At 35.4% G+C, this 19,267-nt stretch overlaps 5 protein-coding genes across 7 annotated transcripts; 3 read left to right on the plus strand and 2 right to left on the minus strand.

Annotated features, from left to right (window-relative positions):
* The first annotated feature begins 1,419 nt into the window (after positions 1-1,419).
* On the plus strand, positions 1,420-2,516 carry LOC117909297 (thioredoxin-like protein CXXS1). Its single transcript, XM_034823263.1, has 3 exons — positions 1,420-1,669; positions 1,778-1,900; positions 2,109-2,516. The coding sequence occupies exons 1-3, from the start codon at positions 1,568-1,570 to the stop codon at positions 2,262-2,264; spliced, it is 381 nt and encodes a 126-aa protein (XP_034679154.1). The 5' UTR covers positions 1,420-1,567; the 3' UTR covers positions 2,265-2,516.
* A 1,425-nt stretch (positions 2,517-3,941) lies between these two features.
* LOC117908925 (transcription factor ILR3) lies at positions 3,942-7,954 on the plus strand. Its single transcript, XM_034822778.1, has 5 exons — positions 3,942-4,208; positions 6,407-6,470; positions 6,985-7,061; positions 7,130-7,292; positions 7,462-7,954. The coding sequence occupies exons 1-5, from the start codon at positions 4,066-4,068 to the stop codon at positions 7,726-7,728; spliced, it is 714 nt and encodes a 237-aa protein (XP_034678669.1). The 5' UTR covers positions 3,942-4,065; the 3' UTR covers positions 7,729-7,954.
* A 286-nt stretch (positions 7,955-8,240) lies between these two features.
* On the plus strand, positions 8,241-9,744 carry LOC117908924. The gene has a single exon (XM_034822777.1). It carries the CDS (start codon positions 8,518-8,520, stop codon positions 9,535-9,537), a length of 1,020 nt encoding a protein of 339 aa, XP_034678668.1. The 5' UTR covers positions 8,241-8,517; the 3' UTR covers positions 9,538-9,744.
* A 34-nt stretch (positions 9,745-9,778) lies between these two features.
* Positions 9,779-12,409, minus strand: LOC117908922 (putative zinc finger protein CONSTANS-LIKE 11). Of its 3 annotated transcripts, none has more exons than XM_034822774.1 (5): positions 12,308-12,409; positions 11,576-12,173; positions 11,261-11,464; positions 10,687-10,949; positions 9,794-10,273 (listed from the first exon to the last, which is right to left on the minus strand). In XM_034822774.1, the coding sequence occupies exons 2-5, from the start codon at positions 12,107-12,109 to the stop codon at positions 10,162-10,164; spliced, it is 1,113 nt and encodes a 370-aa protein (XP_034678665.1). In that variant the 5' UTR covers positions 12,110-12,173; positions 12,308-12,409; the 3' UTR covers positions 9,794-10,161. The 3 variants fall into 3 exon arrangements, with proteins under 3 accessions (XP_034678667.1, XP_034678665.1, XP_034678666.1); XM_034822775.1 differs by having other exon boundaries at positions 10,683-10,949; XM_034822776.1 differs by lacking the exon at positions 11,261-11,464 and having other exon boundaries at positions 9,779-10,273.
* A 2,199-nt stretch (positions 12,410-14,608) lies between these two features.
* On the minus strand, positions 14,609-17,964 carry LOC117908624 (probable galacturonosyltransferase 12). The gene is made up of 6 exons (XM_034822283.1): positions 17,624-17,964; positions 16,637-16,692; positions 16,337-16,492; positions 15,643-16,233; positions 15,259-15,561; positions 14,609-15,132 (listed from the first exon to the last, which is right to left on the minus strand). The coding sequence occupies exons 1-6, from the start codon at positions 17,832-17,834 to the stop codon at positions 14,848-14,850; spliced, it is 1,602 nt and encodes a 533-aa protein (XP_034678174.1). The 5' UTR covers positions 17,835-17,964; the 3' UTR covers positions 14,609-14,847.
* Between the last annotated feature and the right edge of the window lie 1,303 nt (positions 17,965-19,267).

Below are 19,267 nucleotides of genomic sequence, written 5' to 3' on the forward strand. Positions count from 1 at the left end.
AAATCATATTTTATATCCTATCCCATCTGTTGCACCGATCATACCTATCCTAAACTTGTTTACGCGCCCAATAGATAGAATATTAGCAATATGTGAAACTGGGCCAGTTTCACAGGGGACAGCTAAAGGCATCTGCTCGGTACGAGTGACTTTTGGAATATCATTAATTTGCTTAATCATTGCAGGTACTATATTTTCGGGTGGAGAGACCTTTCGTCACTTCTCTTCGTACTTATCCCTTATTACTAGATTTTATTACATATCTTTTTTTGGAAGTTAGAATAAAACTTTTACAATAATTAATATTTTTTCTACCTCTTATGTTGAATTCTTTTTTAAATTATAAGTTTTGCGAAGAAAATTAATTAAAAAATAGAAAAATATATTTAATAATAAAAAACAAAAAATTGTTATTTATTATTTTCTAAAAGGTGATATAAAAAATAATTATGCAAATATGAAGAATGATTAATAATAAAATATTTTATAAAAATTATTTAAAAAAAATATTGAAAACAAGTTAAAAATATTTTAAGTTTTCAAATAGGTTTTTATTATTGTGCAAGTGAAAATTTTAATGCAAATATGTTAGTTAAAAAATACAAAGAAAAAACAATCACATAATCGATACATGAAGTTTTAATGTGGTTTGGTCAACCATGTTTACATCTATGAATGATAGAAAATTATTTCACTATAAAATAAAAAATATTATAGAGGATATAATCATATACAACTATTGGATTTAGTCTCTCACTTCACGTGATAGCCCCCATTCTTCATCACATCTCTATTCATATTGTATTATCTCTATAGATCTATTTTCATATCATAATTTTTTCCTCTCATAAAATAAAATATTTATAAAGATATTCTTAATAATTTTTCTTATTTTATAAAAAAATCTAATATTATAATAACATATCAACTTAGGAAATATTTTATACAATATTCTTTATAAAAAAGAATTTACACTAATTATGAATTTGAGACACTTTCTAATATTTACTTTATAAAATATCGACATTTTTTGTGAACTAATATAAAAAATACTTTTCAAACATAGTCATAGATGGTGTTTGTTTTTTGGTGAATAGAAAAAGTCAGATATTTTGATTTTTTATTTAATTAAAAGTAATATATTGATATCAATTAATATAATTAAAATAAACTTCCTATTAATATGTTTAGTTTAGTCGTATTGATTAATACGAACAGATTAATTTTTGCTGAATTAATGAAAGATGAGTGTTTTCTTAAGTTTTTTCTCTTTTTTTCTTTTTAAATAAAAAAGAGGCATCCTAATCCCAAAAGTAGAATAGAATGGGATAAAGCAAAACGGCCTCTAGATATGCTTAGAGTTTATAAAGCAATCAATGTGGTGAGTCATACCCCATTCAATTCCATTAAATCTAGTTCGAAAAGCCCCAAAACTAAAAAAAATGGGCTCAACACCACAAAGGTACAAGGCAGCATCATGATTCGCCAAGTTTCTCTATAAATTCCACCATTTTTTAAGGGGAAGAAGGGGAAGTAGTAGTAGTCAGTTTTAGTCTGCAAGGCAAGGATGGCAGGGAATCAACAGCTGAAAGAGTCTAGAGTTGTGAAGGTAGATTCAGAGGAATCCTGGGATTTGTTCTTCTCGCAAGCTACAAATCAGGGCTGCCCAGTAAGCCTTTTGGTCTTTGTTTGTAATGGTCTCCAAACCCATCAAAATTATGATACTTCCTTCTTCAATTTCCATGTTTATAGCTATTAAGCAATGTCCGTTTTGCAGGTTGTGGTTCATTTTACTGCTGCTTGGTGCATTCCCTCTGTGGCCATGACTGCTGTTTTTGAAGATCTGGCCTTAAATTACCAAGACATGCTGTTTCTAGTGGTGGATGTGGACGAGGTTAAGGTAAAAATGAAACCCAAAAACTTGGTATAAACTCTAAACTCAGCCTTAATGTTTCTGATCTTCATAGAAGATTATTGATGGCTACAATACCCTATCTGTGTGGTCCTTTCCTAGACTTAATAGCAGTTGGGCCAGCTCTATTAGAGGCAGTCACTGCCTCTATATGAAGCTAGAAACTCAGTTGATTGAAGTATGTGGGTTGTATCAGGAGGTGGCATCCAAGATGGAGATAAAGGCCATGCCCACCTTTCTGCTGATGAGGGAAGGGGCTCAGGTGGACAAGCTTGTTGGGGCTAACCCGGACGAGATCAGGAAAAGGACTGAGGCTTTTATTCGCTCCTCTCGCTCCCATAAAATGACTTGAATCTGTGAATATGCCAACTACATCATCATCATCATCATCATCATCATCTTCTCTGAGTCTCTGCAGTTTTGGATTCATTTCAATGTATTTTTTTTAATGTTATTTGACTCTTGGGGGAAATGTTTTGGATTCATTTCAATGTTGTAAATTAGTAAAAGAGTGATGTATTTTTTTTTAATGTTATTGACTCTCGGGGAATTGTTGTCTAGAAGCTGATTGAAGACTAAAATGAATTCAGAGAAACTCCCAACATATAATCTTTTGTCCTGTTGTTGCTTGTACTTTATAGACATTTATGTTATGTTTGTTTTTTAATTGAATAGAAAAAATCAATTTTTTTTATTTAATTAAAAGTAACTTATTGACATCAATCAATATAATTAAATTAAATTTATTAAAAAGTTGATTTTAAAATATATTATTAATAAAAAAATACTTTTAATTGAATATTTGACTTTCTCGATTCAGCCAAAAAACAAACACAATCTTAGTCAATTATAACCATCCACATATAATTGTAAAATCTTATTTATGGAATGTTAACTTAAACTATGGGGTATAATTCATAACCAAATTCATAACTTAAACCAAGGGTAGCCACGTTGAGCCTAGGGGCAAATGGGCATCGGAAATTTTGGAATAGGAGAATGGGCTACCATTAGGCAATACAAACACTTGTTTGTTATTCTAATCTTTTTTTTTTAAACATTTTTCTTTAGGTAAAAGTATTTTTATTTATTTTTTTACATTATTTTAAGTAATATTTAAAAATATAAATAATTTTTTTTTTGATAACTTCTATGTAAATGCATAATATTATTGTAAAAAATAAGTTAGAAAAGCCTATGGCCCACATTATCTACATAGATGGGGGATAGCTGGCTAGGGTTTAAGGTCACTGCACTCTCTTCCAGGTTAGTTCTTCCCAAAATAATTTGTACCAATAGCATCGTCACACGTCACTCTACTTCTACTCCATTTATCCACTGTCATCCCTCACACAAACCCAAGCACCCCACACACTTCACCCCCCTGTCCTACAACTTTGGTCATCTATGTCCCTTCTCGTGGCATCAATATTTATATATTATTTTTTTTAATTTCAAAATCGTAATTAATAGCTATGATTTTAATTTTACCACAAAATCATGATTGATGTGTGTGATTTGATATGAAAAATAAAAACACACCTTTATAATTTTCAAAAATATTTTGAAAATGAATATAAATCAAGACCATTGTGATTTTGATATGAAAAATAAAAATACGCCTTAATGATGTTTGAGAATATTTTTACTTAGATTTGGATATGAAAAATAAAAACACGTCCCAATGATGTCCGAGAATATTTTGAAAATGAATCTAAATCAAGATTTTTTAAAACATATTATTAATAGAAAATGCATTTTAGAATTGGAACCTCACAACAGTAGGGTTTGGAATTGGAACCATCATCCAAGAAAAAGCTTTGGTATTTAATTAAAGGAGTGAAAAACTAACAAAGCCTTTTGCGTTGCTTTTGGGTAAGAAGGGAATAGATGTTAGCTCACTGAACCATTCCTTCACTTTGAGAAGGGCCAGGCCCATCTTGTGAGTAGAGAGTGGGCCATACAGCCAAAAGCCCAACTTGCGAATCTCAACGCTTGCCATTTGCCTAGTTGCCACATTTTTCCACACTCGGATTCCCTTTTCTCCCTCGAGAAAACCCCCCTTTTCTCTCTCCCCAAACACCCTAACGCGCTCCTCCCTCTGCCGGGAAATTGCCTCCGGGCCTCCTCGATTTTTCGGAGGTTCCTTCGAGATGGTTTCTCCAGAAGCCACCAATTGGCTGTACGAGTACGGGCTCATCGAGGACATCCCTGTCCCTGATTCGAATTTCGCTAATACGAATTCAGGGTTCGCCTGGACTCCTGTGCAGGCCTTGAACTCTTCTGCTAATGTCAGGTACTGAGATCTTGCTGTATTCTTCTTGTAATGTTGACTTTGTTGTCTGTTTGGTGTCCGAGAAAACAGCATAGGAAAATTTGGAATTTTGTGGAAATGTTTTTGGTCGAAGTTGCGGTTTTAAGATTCGAAAGTTTCTTCCTGTTCTTGAAATTTCGAGGCAGCCTAACCGGCCATTAGATTTTTTTTCCTTTTCCCCTATTTATTTATTTTCAATGAATTTCTCTCTTTTATGATTATGTTATATTTGAACCTCATATCTAAGCTGAATCAAGCTGTTATTCTTTATGCGTTTTTCCTTTCATACGGTAATTTGAATTGTCCGGTGGAAATTTGTGAGTCAAAATTGTGGAGAGATCACGCAAATGCTGATGCGAAATAAAAGATTGCTCTTTTGGAGTTCTCTGGGGTTGTGAATCTGTATTCGGACTTGAGAAAAAGTGTAATAGTTCATATGGACCGACCCTTTTGCGAATGAACAGCCATATGTTAAAATTTTTAGCATTTTTATCCGGAGAATGTTCATCTGGCTCCATTAATATTTCAGTGAATAGAAATTGGAGGAGAATAAAATGAAAGGAGAATCAAATTCTTTTATTTCCTTTTGCTTTGGTTCACTAAAATGATATAGGAAAAGACCCATATGGATTATGGGTCCCATTTTCTGGGGTTCTGGAATGGATGAGCTCGTAGTGGAACTAATACATGCAGAGTTGAACCTGCATTATCACAGGCCCCATAGCCAGAAAAGTTATTGTTGCACAAGCAATAGTTCTATTTTTTTTTTTTCCTAAAACTGAACAACAGAAGGGTTGCTTGGTTGGGTGCATGGGATTTCGGGTAATTTCTTAACATTGATGTAGAAATGGAATTAGGGTGACCATATCATTCTCTTCAGTTCTTTCCTAGGACATAGAAAAGAAACCCTAGGTTATGAGGCCAATTATGAAGTTAATTGAACTTTACATGTCACTCTGGTACTGGGTATATCCGTTGGATGAAATTTTGGCATATATAAGAGTAAACTGGTTTCAGCGGCTGGCAGCTGCCAAGAAAGTTCATTGATGACTCTGAGGTTTTAACCTTATCTGGTGAATCAATTTGTTTGCGATAATAGGACTCCAATTCAATTGAGGCTATATTTGACCTTTAAATGGTTGTGGATTTATGGCATCATACAGGAGAGTGGGGTCATTGGAACCCTTGTTTCTTTGACCTTTAAATGACTGGGAATTGCACAATGTAGAGGATTTTTTTTTTTCAAGGTTGTAAGGAGTGGCGGCAGATATGGCTGGGGATGGGGGAAGACAAGGTGGTGTGGATGCGGGGGAATCAATTTCCTTTCCAATGTGTGTTATTTGGAATTCTTGGGTGCCTTATGTAGTTAGTTTTTTCAGGGAAAGGTCTTGACCCTAGGCCCTTCAGAAGAGGGGGTGGTTGTTGGTCAATAGATGTTTTCTTGGTAAAGTTGAAGAAGTGTGCATAGATCACATCTTTCTCTATTGTGCCTAGGTGAGGGTCTTAGCAGTTGCTTTTTGCCTTGTTTGATATTCAATGGGTCCAAGTTGCTATGTTCAAGAGACCCTCTAAGGGTGGTATGCTTCCTTTGTGGGTAAAACATTCAAGGAAGTTTGGAAAGTAGTTTTTTTGTTTATCTTTTGGACCATATGGCAAGAATGAAATCGAAGGTCGTTTGATAATGAGGAGCATTTAGATTAAACTTTGAAAAACAACTTTCTTATATTTTAGTTTTCGTGGGTGAAGTTATAAATAGATATAAGTTATATGTCTTTATTTGATTTTGTAGATTGATTGGGTTATTACTAAGAGAGGAAGATGTATTTTTTGTGTTCTCTCTTTTTGTTTGCTCCTCTTGGCACTCTTTGTATACTTCATGTGTACTATGGTGTGCTGTCCTTTTGGTGCTGTTTAATATAGTTGCGTTATTTGTTTATAAAAAAAATTGAGGCTATATTTGACTTTGTTCAGCATGAATTTGGGGGTGGGGGGAGGGGGGAATATGAGCATATTCCAGTTTTTTCTATTTTTTTGATTGGAACATTGGTGACAATGCTGTACTTTTTCTTTAATAAGCAAGATTCAAGTTTTATATATTTGTAACTTTGCTGGTGATATTATATATATATATACATTGTTCTCTTACCATTTCTGCTACATGTGATCTAATGCATTCCTAGTGGGGAAATTGATGGTTCATTTGGGGACTCTGACGGCATTAAGGAAACTGGATCAAAGAAGAGGGTGAGTACTGAACTTCTTTCATCTTTTATGCTCCTTGTTTCAAAATGTGGTCCATGCCCATTACTTGAATACCTATCTTGTTCTCACTGCCTTCTAGAGTTTAGGTGTGCTCTTCATCTTTAAGTTAGGAACGATTAGAATTTCTTCTCTCTCTCTCTCCCTCACTTGCTGCAATGATAGAGATGATAGCAAAGTTAACTATGAGATGGTGATTGAAGGCCAAGTTGCAGCTGCATCAAGACCTTCATAATCTGTTTGAAGAAATCTGTTTGCAATGTTCATAAACTTGATAAGCAGATTATATGGGCAAAACAAAATTGCCAACCCTGTTATCCAACATGGTTTATACAGAAACTTTGGCATAAAGCTTAAAATGCTTACCTATTATTAATTATTTAATATCAAATGAGTTACTTGACTAAGTAAGCTAGTTTGTTACTGGAGGAATTTTATCATACCCTCCCATTGTTATCTCTTTCTCATGCACGTATCTGTTTGCATTTCCTGTTACAGGGTGAGATCTGAATCATGTGGTGCATCTAGCTCGAAGGCATGTAGGGAGAAGTTGCGGAGGGACAGGCTAAATGACAAGTACTCCATTTCTGTTTCTTTTCTTGCATTCTTTCTCTTCCTCGTACTAAATATGTCATGATATCTAGGTTTATGGAATTGGGTTCTATCCTGGAGCCTGGAAGGCCTCCAAAAACAGACAAGTCTTCTATTTTGATTGATGCAGTTCGAATGGTAACTCAGTTACGAGGTGAGTCGCAGAAGTTGAAGGACTCAAATTCTAGTCTCCAGGAGAAGATTAAAGAATTGAAGGTGAGGCTATCTTAGTTTCTGTAAAAAATGTTGGAGCATTGAACTTGTTGAATCTCCATACCCCACGCCATTTTCCATTTCTCCTCTACATAAAAGTTAACCTCCCTCTTACCTACAATGTCCCAAAAAAATACAAAAACTTACAGTAAGTTGCCGTTTTCTTATTTAGGCTGAGAAGAATGAGCTTCGTGATGAGAAGCAAAGGCTAAAGGCCGAGAAAGAGAAACTGGAGCAGCAACTGAAAGCAATGAATGCTCAACCTAGTTTCCTGCCTCCCGTTCCTTCAATCCCTGCTGCATTTGCAGCTCAAGGCCAAGCTGGCGGCAACAAGTTGGTTCCATTCATCGGCTACCCAGGAGTTGCTATGTGGCAATTCATGCCACCTGCTGCAGTTGATACCTCACAAGATCATGTGCTCCGTCCACCAGTTGCTTAAATCAGCAACTCAACCTCTAATGATTTGGGTTTGCATTTTGCCCCAAAGAAGTTTACTTTCATTTTGTCGTTTCTGGACTGTATTAGACTATTAGTGTTCCTGGTTCTAACTGGATTTCGTGGGTGATGGAAGATGTTTGCAATTTAAGAACTTACCTGAATTAGTGATGGTATTTGCATGTAAATCTCAATAAGTTTAATCTGGCAACTTACATTTCATTCTTTTCCGTTCGACCCTGGCTTTAAGTTTCCTTATCCTCAGGGTTGCCAAGGATATTTTCGTGCTCGTGCTGTATGCTTTGATATGGTCTTGCCATGTTAGCATTAAAAATTGAGACCCGTCCATTAAGCATAATTGTAAAAGATTTTGACCCTTGATTTGGTTTCACACTTTTACGAAGCAACTTGTTTTTGGCAGTGTAAGGGACTGAAATTATTGAATCTAAATACAGACAGGCTTTTTACAACTGATCCATGAAAAAATATGTTGCACTAAATGCAGGCATGACTCAAGACGAGTTGTTAACTAGGTTTTCTAATCCCTTTACCTCTTTTCGTTTATACCGGAATATTGAGAGAGACGGAACTGTTTAAAAGAATCCACTAACGGGTGCCATTTTATCCTTGCTTGGAGCAGGCAAGAGTCATAACTCATGTTATTTATTTATTTATTTCCAATTTTTTGAGGCTCTGAAGCTGCCATGATGTCTCTTCGCTTATCTGTTTAGGCCTATTGTCTCCTTTCCTCGCAACCTACCCTACGCTTTCATCATTCTCTTTAAAGGCGCGAATGGCTTCCAATCTCCTCAAAATCCATTTACAGACTTTCAGATCTACAAATCCCTCAACCCCATTTCCGGTCGCTAAAATTCTCTTCCAATCTCTCTCATTTCCCACTGAACAACATCACCAACACCAATACCATGTGTCTTTCTTCCCACAGCAACTCCCCAGCAAGCGAAAAATCTCTCCTCCACCTCTTCAATCCTCGTTGTCTTCCTCCACCCCACCCACCTCAAGAGAAGATGCCATCCTCCAAGCCAAGACCTGCCTCTCCACCACTTTAGAAAAGCCCCTCAACAACCCTAAACTCACTGGCAAACTCAAGAAACAGAAGCAGCCCAAGTTTCGGGTTGAAATTCCAGTCATTGATGACTCCCCTGCTTCACTCTCCCAACTCGCTTTTGATGTCTTTGGCGACATACCCATCAAGAGAAAAGGTTCCCCTGTTAAGAGCCTCATATTGTGGCCTAACCCCACATTGACAGAAGCTGCAATTAAGACCTTTGAGCTTCACTCAACAAACCATGTTGAACACATGGACATCTCTTCAATTACCAACGAGAGTAACAGAATTTTGAATTCTTGTGATGTGGCAATATTTTTGGCGCCTGAGACTTCACAATTGGCAGTTATGAAAACAGTAACTGAGACTTTGTACCCAAAGCCAATAGTGATTTTCAACCCCAAATGGGCTTTTGAGGATGAGAGCAGCTTTGGAGGGCTGAGTGGCTTTGTGGGTTCATTTGAAGTGATTTATTCGTTCATGGGGTTGGAGGTTAGAGGGGTTTTGAGCAAGAGAAAGGGAGTGGTTTTCAAGTGTGTGAGAGATGGGGTTTTGAGTGGTGAGAAATGGACTGTTCTGGTTGAAGAAGAAGGAGAACTGAAGGTAGTTTCCAGGTTCAAGGCAAGGCCAGCTATTGGTGAAGTCGAGAATGTTTTGTATAACTTAATGGCCATCAACTCACCCATAACGAAGTCGGCAAAATTTTTGAGGGGCCTGGTGTCAAATGTAACAGGAAAAAAGTAAGTGCAAATTGAACAACGAAGATTCCTTCTTATCTATTTATCATGTTCTGAGAATTGTGAGAAACTGTTTGTTGAAATGTCTGAATGAATGGAGTTATACGGATCTTTTTATTTGAATGAATGTAGTTATACCCATCCTTTTATTTGTCATAGTTGTAATAGTCATTCCTTGAGTTCCTTGGATATGTGAACATAATTTAGATTCTTATTCTGCTGCCCTTTTTTCTGCACTCTGTTTTTGATTGTTGGGGTGAGAAATATTGAAGAAGCATGAGGGCAAATTACTGATATTATTACACAAAGATTCTAAAGAATAGTCTATCCCTTTTTAACTCTAGGAAGAACAGAGAACCTGCTAGTTTTTAGAATGGATATCTTCTTCATACATCAATGCTTCTATTTACAGAAAGGAAAAGAACAATAAATGCTTGAGCTTGGAGAAACTGGTGAATAACCATGCTGCTTCCCATCTCCCCATCTCCCCATCTCCTTACTCTTTCAACATGGTTAGCATTTGAAACAGAGTGTCTGCATTTTGACTTCTTTCTCAGTTTGAGCAGGTAGGTTAGGATAGTTTGGTGCCTTACTTAAGCAGGGTTAGTCGGAAAGAGTGAAGATATGATTTTTAGTGGAAATTGTAGCCATAAGTTTCACCTGCCTTCACAAACCTACCTTTTTCACGTTGTCTACTATCAGCTCTGACTTTACGAGAAGCATATCTTATTTGTTTCCCGAACCTGCATCACATACATGAAAATTCTGTTATGTTTTAAAGAAAGAGGAGTTTTATAACGACAATGATTCTAAGAAGTGCTTCTAATATTTTTAATACTTGAAAATTTTTATTATTTAAGTGTTAAAATGGTTAAAAACAATTTTTAGAATTATTATCAAACACTCATAACACTTTTCAGAGGGTTCATGGAAAACCAAAATTAATATTCATTGCGAATGAATACCATGTCTATCTTATATCATGCACAGAGTTGGAAATAGTTGTTAAAAGATTGGGTTACAGGTGGAAAATTTCAGTGATTATTTAGAAAGACATTAGAAGTCATTCAATGCACAAAGTAGAATCATTCGAGTTATGATCATCTTAATATTAGAGAGGAGATTCTTTTAATAATGAGTTGAATTACATACATACATTCGGGTTTTCTTTTTCTTATTGTATCTCCTCTTGGCTTCAACCCTTGCCTGAGAGCAACTAGTCCCCAGATTCGCATCCCAAGTTGGATTCCCATTTAAAATTACTGCCGATAATCCACAATCTTGATAGTCAGCAACACAGCTTTCACCAGTGATGTTGGATAGGGAGAGTGAGGCACCAGATTGAACTAGCCCAGTAGGAAAATTTAGGTTGACACTTTGGCTTCTGCAGGGGTTTATAGGTTCTTGATCATTCACAGCCTGCATAACACCAAGTAGGCCTGCAACATGAGAACAATGAAAAGGCATGCCGTCATGATGCTCTACAGTCATCAACTCAAGGTAACAAATCAGGCATGACATCCAGCTTTTGATAGGGTACAGGTGATAATCTAGTGTTTGGTACTGGTTTTATGCCGAAGGGTTTCACAAAATGAGTAAAAAAAACTTGTTCTGCTTGAAAAAACTAGGTTATAAGCATCTAGACATGGTGGCTTTCTAATATGCTGGAAGAGCTGATAATTGTAGAATAATGTGATGAAAGTGGTGAGACCTAGAGATTAGAAGGAAACCTCGATATTAGATTCAACAGCTGGCAAGCTTTTGTCCATGTATGGGCAACTCATTCCAACATCCTCGAAAGAATTGATATAAGACTCTGAGCTGCCATACACCTTATCACTCTTCTCTAAATTCAATTCTGCGTCATCCATGCTCCCCTCGCAGAGATTATTATCATTGCAAATATGAAGATTCTGCGACTCTGAAGGGTCTTGCTACACATCATGAGTTGCCACATACATGAGACAAGCCAAGTATTCGATTCAATATAAGATTTATTTACTAAAGCAGAAGGAAAACAATACCAAGAAAATAGAGGAAATCACCTTTAAAAGTTGTGGCACTGAGGAGAAGAACAGTGCTTGAGGTGGACTCATGGGTGATGAGGACATCTTAGTAAAAGATTCCAATTCCTTCATCCTGTTGGTCAATGATGTCACTGACCAGAACAAGCTTCTATTATTGTTCCTACTCTCCCAATAGCTGTTGATGCAAATTGTACTCAAAGATACTGGACTCTTGCAGCTTGGAGAAGATGACCAAATTTGTATGAACTCTTCCGGGGATGGACTGCCCGAATAAAAGCTTAAGGGCTGGTGCTTGTGTTCAGATCCCAAGCAGGAATTAACATTACACTCACAGCTCTCACAAAGACAGGCTTCATCTTCTAGGCATTGAATTGTTGCTGGCTGGGAATTGCACTTGTCACATAGAAGGGAACGGACATGGCGTCGTGATATAAAATTTGCAGAGTGCACAAAGCCATCACACTGCAAGCAAAGGGGCGCCATGTCCTGTTTGCAGTACACCACTGCCCTCGCCACCCCACAAAACTCACAAACAGGCTCCACACTTCCCATAAGCCAAACTCCTCTCAGAAAACCAACTTCAAACAACCAGAAATCAGGTCTGGGTTCCTTTGTCCTTTGATCACAGAACAGAAGTCAGTTGCCACCCCAACAATTGCAGCATAGTTGAACAATAAAATCTTCACAAACATGATAAGCTAACAATAAATTGAATTGAAAACCATGAAAGAAGCTAACAAGCAGGCTTACCAAGGATGACACTGCTAAGCTTGGAAAATCAAGACCCTTGCAGATGCAGAGATTTCTTTAGAAAATGGATAAGAACAGATTTATCCTGAAGCCTGCAGCTGGTTTTAGGTAGGTGATACTGAACATGGCCTAAGTTTGGTAAGCTTGCTTATTATGGTATTTATAGACACATTATTCTTTCAAGGGCATGCCAGATAGCTAAGTGGGTGTTTATCTTCAAGTTAATCTTTTAAGGTCAGCCCTATTTACTCGTGACGAGGTTGTTCAGTTGTTTAATATTGAAGCTGAAATTAAGTGGAATCTAGGGTTGGATTAATAGGGTATCCGATATTTACAAATGCCTAATTTTTTAGGTTGGATGTAGACAATTCTAATTCTTAGTTTTAGTAAATTAATTTGGGCGACTTCCACAAAAATTAAATTGACATCTCAATTAATATTTAGCTCAGGCTACAACAAAAAAATGACACGAAAAGACATCATACCCCAAAAAAAAAAACATCATCAATTAGCTAATATTAATGTATATTTTCAAATCTTATCTATTTTTGTAGTTCCATACCAAAATTAAATTTCTAGATACGGAAATATAAAGTTCAATAAGTATGAATTATATATCTTAATATTTTTTAAATATTTAAATGTTTCCTTAAAATTGTAGTATGTTACTTTTCCGTAACATATCGAACAAACATTACCTAACTTTTATATCCTATTTATTTGTATAAAATAGATACCGAAAATTTTGAAACCTTTGAAAACTTTCAACTTCTAGATGTTTGTATTTTAATCATTTGTTTTTTTTTTTAATTTTAGATAAAATCTTTGACTAAGGGGTACGGAAATTTTGAAACCGTACATACAAAGTATACTCAAGAATTGACATTCCAGTCAAATAGTACGGTAATTCGAGAAAATCTCTTTCAACAAATATTTTGGAGAAATTAATCTTAAAATATCTATTATGGGTTCAGCTTATTTCGGATTCGATAAAAGTGAGATCATGTTGTTACATCATTATAAAATATTATGGATAATCCAAGAATATCTAAAGAAATATTTTTAAATATTAAAGATAATTCGAGATATCTATTTAAACAAATATTTTAAAGAAATTAATATGGATAATGCAAGAATATATTATAGATAATTCGAGATATCTATTTAAACAAATATTTTAAAGAAATTAATCTTAAAATATTTATTATTAATATTTTTTATCACAATACCACTACAATTTCTTTATCCATATTTTCATAATTGTAGTGATTATTAAATTAAAAAAGTTACTCTATTCATGATCGGTGATATTATAAATATATAATTTAAAATTTTAATAATATTTTGTTTTTTATAATTGATAAATGATTATGAGAATAAATATGTAAAATAAACCAGACTTGGTCAATTAATTTTTGCAAAGTTTATAAATATCCTAGTGGAATTTGTCAGCAACCTAGGCTCGATTACCACCATTTTTCTACACTAATCCATCCCACATTGATTACAAAATTAATGTGCAGCGAAAGCCTATTTGATCCAAAAAAAAAAAAAAAACCAACTCAGGTTGATGGTTGAAAATCGGCTTGATTTGATCAAGTTGATGGTTGGACTGATGGTTCAATTGTATTTTGACATGGGAGCTAGTTAAATTTTTAACTTCAACCAATTATATTTTATTAGAGAGTGTATTATGAAGAAGTGAAATTAAAATTTGTAAAATCTCAAGATTAAATTATGAATATTTTTATTAAATCTCTTAAGTTTAAAGATTTTAGAAGGTTAAGGATGCTACTTGGAGTCACAAATCAAATTTAAGGGGTATTTTGAAAAGTAAACTTGATTCAAACACTTTCAAAATCTTAGAATTAGATTTAGTCTCTAAAAATAAGGAGAGAATATTTTATTTTTGATAGGTTATTTTAATTTTTATTTTTGAGTTATTAGGTTTTAGAAGGTTTCTATATCTTTTTTTTAGGATTTTTTATTTTAGTCGGTTTAAGTATTTATAAATACGAGATTGTGTAATGTTTGAAAAATATAAGAAAGTTTTTGAAAAATATAATAAAGTTTTAAATCTTCCCAATTTTTTTCGTAGTTATGTGTGTTTCTCTATCAATGCTATCAACCAAGTTGCTCCAACAAATTGGCATTAAAGCTTCCTCCTAATAGAGAGGCTATTGTTGCTTAGTCTAGCAAGCTAGAATTGGAAAAGCGCCTAGCAACTTTAATGTGTTAGCTGTCTAAAGCTTGAGAAATACCAAGACAATATACTCTGAGAACTTCAGTCACAGTTTTGGGTAAGTAAGAAAAAAACGGTATATTTCATTTCCATAAAAAGTACAAATAAAAATGAAGAAAAGAAAAATGGAGAGTTCACAAGAACTCTATCCTCTTGCTGTTATCATCTCTCATGTCTTAGCATTGTAGGCCTTGAAGTTGAGAGGACTCTCTCTTGCTTTGCTTTCTTTTTTGTAACATACACAAAGCAAAGGTTTTATCATCAATATTGTCAACATAATCATCAATCAATCCCGTCATCAAGATGCCCTAATGTGACAACTCTTGATGAATTTGTCAGAGAAGTCGACATACTTTGCCCACAGTGGCCTTAGCTGTGGGAACGCGATCTCAAGCCATGGCTTCGCTCTTCCATTAAAATGGACCACCCCGGCGCTTTCAGCATCTGCTAGACTTGTATTGTCTTGGTACCCTAGTCCCAGCATGTGCCAGAAGGGATCTATAACGTGTACATGGCCATGGAATGCTATTAGGCCTGGTGGTAATGTGCCCAATTGCCACAAACTGAGGTCTGATTTCAAGTTCTGCATACAAAACAATGTACTCAATTTCCAAAACTATGAATGATGAATGTATTGTCACTTTCAGATAATAGTACTTACGACCCAAATCATTTTTGAGGCCTAATGTGGACAGAAACAAATGCATACCTCTTGAAGCCAGCTATGGTATGTGCGGCTTATGTTGGTCTTCCTCCAAGCCTCTAGGTCAAATATGTTCATGCCGTAAGCCCAAGCACATTCATTTGGATCAAAATTCTTTGCTATCAAAGGATGTGAGAAGTTCAAATAGCTCTTCAGCCTCTTGGACATAACAAATTTATCGTCTCCCCGACAAGTTTCCACTGCACCATTCACTTTCCCTTCCATGTCAATGTCCCACAGAGGTGTAAGATCAGTTTGAACCACGATGTCATCGTCGAGGAACACTATCTTGTTAAGACTAGGAAACAACTGCAGACGAAAGAATAAAAGTTCAAAACCAAGTAAGCATTATACAGAAATAGGTTAAGGTTGTATTAATAACTCCTTTACCTCAGGTAGATGTATCCTGATGTGATTCATCACTGAATTGTACTTCGGACTAAGAGCTTGCAACTTTGCTGCAATGACATAAGGTTTCTCAGTATTATTTGCCACAATGGCTGAAGACCCGCCTCTAAACTGAGACCTTACGCGCTGATCCTTCTCCATAGCTTCCAAAACCGGGACCTTTCCTTTTGTAAACCAATCAAAGTGATGCAGCCCCTTGACCTCAATTATCGCAGGCGATAAAGGGTGCAAAGAGAACCATGCCTGCATGGGGGAGTAAGTTTTCCTGTCTGTGATAATGTGTAGAACAACTTTATGGGGGCGTAGCGCATTGCGTATGAGAGATGAGGCCACAACAGAGGCAGCAAGGATATTATCAGAGGCGAGGACAAAGTGGAAGTAGGAGTTATCAACGAGATAGGGGACGAGCTCTGCAGAGGGGAGCTGGAGGCGGGCGTTGGCATTGGTTGAGTGCTCGTTGGCTAGTCTTAGAGCAAGGCAGTGGAGCTGCTTTGGTATGCTGCTGGATGCTACATGCCTGTACAGGTATTCTTGGATTTTAGCCGTTCTCGTCCTTTGTTCAAGCAGTGTCACCTGAGAAAATTCAAGTTTCCCATGTTAAACTATATTGACCAAATCCGAACTCATCAGCAAAATAATTTAAAGGTAATTTAATTGAGATGGGGAATAGCAGTACCATGGCTCTAAGTTTAATAGCAAATGCCCTCGCATCTGATCTGCTTTCCTTCACTTCAGCCGTGAACTCTTCCAACGTCTGAGGGATATCATCCCTCCCTTGAATTTCATCTTTACTTGCAGGTTCATCTAGTATTTGATACATCACTTCTGGGACCTTCTCACAAATCAAACAACTTTAAATTACTTCGCTTTCTTCAATTCCACTTCACAAAATTAAAGTAAGTGGAGCAACTGTGAAGGAAATGATTGGATGCATATAGTTCTTAGGAGAAAAAAAGAACGTGGATTAAGAGATTACAGGTGATTCATGCCTTCCTCCCAAAATCCTCGGTCCTAGTCTTTTCCCCAAGCAACCTATCATGCCACCAAAAATTAAGATCAAGTCAATAACAGTTATAATTGCTATATTTAATATAATAATTAATTAGTACTGTACAATGATGTGTCGTTTCATCATAAATCTTTTTATTTTCATCTTCAAAATGTAAGGGCATTTCGGGTATTTCTGAAAAAGGTGGGGTGGGTACCTAAGGGTAGGTGGAGCAAGAATTGGGTTTCATCAACATGATATGTTAAGAGTTTATTATTTGGATGGGTTTCATTTAATATTTTGAATTTGTTAAATAGTAATTTTATTTTAGTCATGACATTCACATGCTTTCTTCTTTAAAATATTTTTATTAGTATTAAAAAAAATGAATAGATAAAATAAAAATATGAATTATGAAATTAGAATGAATTTTTTATATATTCAAAATACTAAGTGAGGCCATCTCTCTATGAGCCTTTTCTCTTGTCACTCTCCATAAACTTATTTTATGTCAATTGGGTTTTTTTTCTTCATATAATTGTAGACAGTTTTCACAGAGAGAGAGAGAGAGAGAGGGGGAAAGTGAGAGGGAGAGAGAAAGAGGGAGAGGATCAGCACAACCAATTGTATATTCTTTCTCCTTCATTTCCAATGTAAAATTCAATATTTGAACAGCTCTTTCGAGGACATTCTTTTATGCAAAGAGATCGGCTACATAGTGGTGGTTACAATGATTTTAAATTTAGTGTGGAAGAATTATACAGGTAGTTATCTCCTAGGCATCTTTCCTTCATCAATGAAATATTTCACCACTGATATTAACAGTTTCTCGAGAAAATGATTCATTTTCCGGACTAAATTTTCTCATATTTGCCACCATTTTGCTAACAGAACACATGCATATTCTTCTGAAACTCTGAAAAAACTAGTAATGATGAAGTGAAGAAGACAGAGAATAAAGCAAGAGTATGTTACCTATGGTAGAGCACTTGGTTTCCCCGTCAATGGTGTCCACTGCTGTCAAAACGAAGACGAACCTCAGAAGAAATGTGAAGAAGAGAAGGGAGTAAAACACCATCCTATACGAAACCCGCCTCGAACCAACCTTCACTTTGATGAATTCCCTCACTCCTTTCCCAGGCAGCACAGTTACATGCCGCAAACTGGGCGATATGTGGAGCTGCATTGTTGCTAGATAGCTAGCTAGCTAGGCAAACGAGTCCTTCTGGGTTGGTGGTATTGTGGTATCGGGCAATTACCCAGAGAAGAAGTGAGCTGAGTTGTGAAAAACCATGGAAAGGGTATGCTGTAAAAGGAAGGTTTGGATGTTGTTTGAAGTTGCTATCAGTCACCTAACCTTGCTTAGCATTTAGGCTAGATATATATCAAGGCTTACAATGTGGGGTATACATTATTTTACAGGAGAGAGAGGAAGAAGGGTTGTTAAGGGGAAAGAGACATGGGACTAAGAGGAGAGGCTTAAGTGGTTTGTTTTTTGTAGCATTGGTGATTGATTGGCTTGGGATTGAAGGAGGGAGGTTGAGAGAGGGAGAAAAATTGGAGATGGGAAGGGGGTGTTTGGTATATATATTGCTTAGCTTTTCCTCCACATGAGGTTTGTAGAGTAGAGAGAGTAGAATTATGAACTTTTGAGGAGCTTTGACGGTACAGATTTTCTAAATGGAAAATGACCCACAAGCAGGGCGATGGGGCTGGGCTTGAGGGTTCTTGGCATGGAGTGAATTTACAGCAATCTTAGGACTCATATTTTTCTCATTTTCCCAAGAAAATTAGAAATTTCAAAATTTTTCAATACTTAATTTTATTGGGATTTTTAGAATATGTTTAACAGTAATTTTAAAAGATGTTTTTAGTTATTTTAATATTTAAAAATTTTTAAAAATATTTTTAAAAATCACTAGATACTCATGCAGTTTTGCTTTTACTAAATTAAAAATATTTGTGCGTTATTTGGTAAAAAGTTTAACTTCAAAACTTATCATTAATTCCTCTTGGCTTTTGTTTTATAGTGACATGCTGATTAAAGCAGTTAATGGATACAACCCTTGTTTTAGAATTAAGTTAAGACCATCCATCACTTGCAAAGTTTACTTAAAATGTGAACTATGACTAATTTTTTAATTAAATAATAATAAGGGCTTTATTAATGATTATGATTAAAACACTTTTAATATTAATTATATAGATTCCCAAAATAATTTTTAGAATTTTTATTAAACTTTTAAATTCTTATAAAAACAATTTCAAATATTCAAAAACACTTTTAAATGTCACATAAATTTTATTACAACATTTGTTAGAACTTGGTAATCCGAAATTTACTTGCTTCGACCCAAAAAGCTCATGTTGCAATATATATGGTAAATATAAAATTATGAGATTTTTTTGAAGGTTTGTGATGGTATCGATCGAACCGAAACCTAATTTGTAGGATTACGATGATTATGTTTATACAATAGTTGTTAGTATTTTTTGACAGAATGGATTTTTTTTTCTCCTGACTTTTTTAATTAGGGTTTTCCATGTAAATTTATTTGTTTTATTTCTTATTACTTATTCTCGTTATTTCGTAACAATACTTTAAAACATAGTAGGTTA

The sequence above is a fragment of the Vitis riparia genome, chromosome 19 (genome assembly GCF_004353265.1).
Source record: "Vitis riparia cultivar Riparia Gloire de Montpellier isolate 1030 chromosome 19, EGFV_Vit.rip_1.0, whole genome shotgun sequence".
NCBI lineage: Eukaryota > Viridiplantae > Streptophyta > Magnoliopsida > Vitales > Vitaceae > Vitis > Vitis riparia.

Coding starts and splice junctions, on each gene's coding strand:
- LOC117909297 (XM_034823263.1), top strand. CDS start 1,568: ATGGCAGGGAATCAACAGCTGAAAGAGTCTAGAGTTGTGAAGGTAGAT. Junction 1,670..1,777: donor CTACAAATCAGGGCTGCCCA/GTAAGCCTTTTG, acceptor TCCGTTTTGCAG/GTTGTGGTTCATTTTACTGC. Junction 1,901..2,108: donor TGGATGTGGACGAGGTTAAG/GTAAAAATGAAA, acceptor GGGTTGTATCAG/GAGGTGGCATCCAAGATGGA.
- LOC117908925 (XM_034822778.1), top strand. CDS start 4,066: ATGGTTTCTCCAGAAGCCACCAATTGGCTGTACGAGTACGGGCTCATC. Junction 7,062..7,129: donor AGGGACAGGCTAAATGACAA/GTACTCCATTTC, acceptor CATGATATCTAG/GTTTATGGAATTGGGTTCTA. Junction 7,293..7,461: donor AGAAGATTAAAGAATTGAAG/GTGAGGCTATCT, acceptor TTTCTTATTTAG/GCTGAGAAGAATGAGCTTCG.
- LOC117908924 (XM_034822777.1), top strand. CDS start 8,518: ATGGCTTCCAATCTCCTCAAAATCCATTTACAGACTTTCAGATCTACA.
- LOC117908922 (XM_034822774.1), bottom strand. CDS start 12,109: ATGGGAAGTGTGGAGCCTGTTTGTGAGTTTTGTGGGGTGGCGAGGGCA. Junction 11,465..11,575: donor CAGTGCCACAACTTTTAAAG/GTGATTTCCTCT, acceptor CATGATGTGTAG/CAAGACCCTTCAGAGTCGCA. Junction 10,950..11,260: donor CTGTTGAATCTAATATCGAG/GTTTCCTTCTAA, acceptor GGTGTTATGCAG/GCTGTGAATGATCAAGAACC.
- LOC117908624 (XM_034822283.1), bottom strand. CDS start 17,834: ATGCAGCTCCACATATCGCCCAGTTTGCGGCATGTAACTGTGCTGCCT. Junction 15,562..15,642: donor TCAGGATACATCTACCTGAG/GTAAAGGAGTTA, acceptor TTTCGTCTGCAG/TTGTTTCCTAGTCTTAACAA. Junction 15,133..15,258: donor ACCATAGCTGGCTTCAAGAG/GTATGCATTTGT, acceptor TTTTGTATGCAG/AACTTGAAATCAGACCTCAG.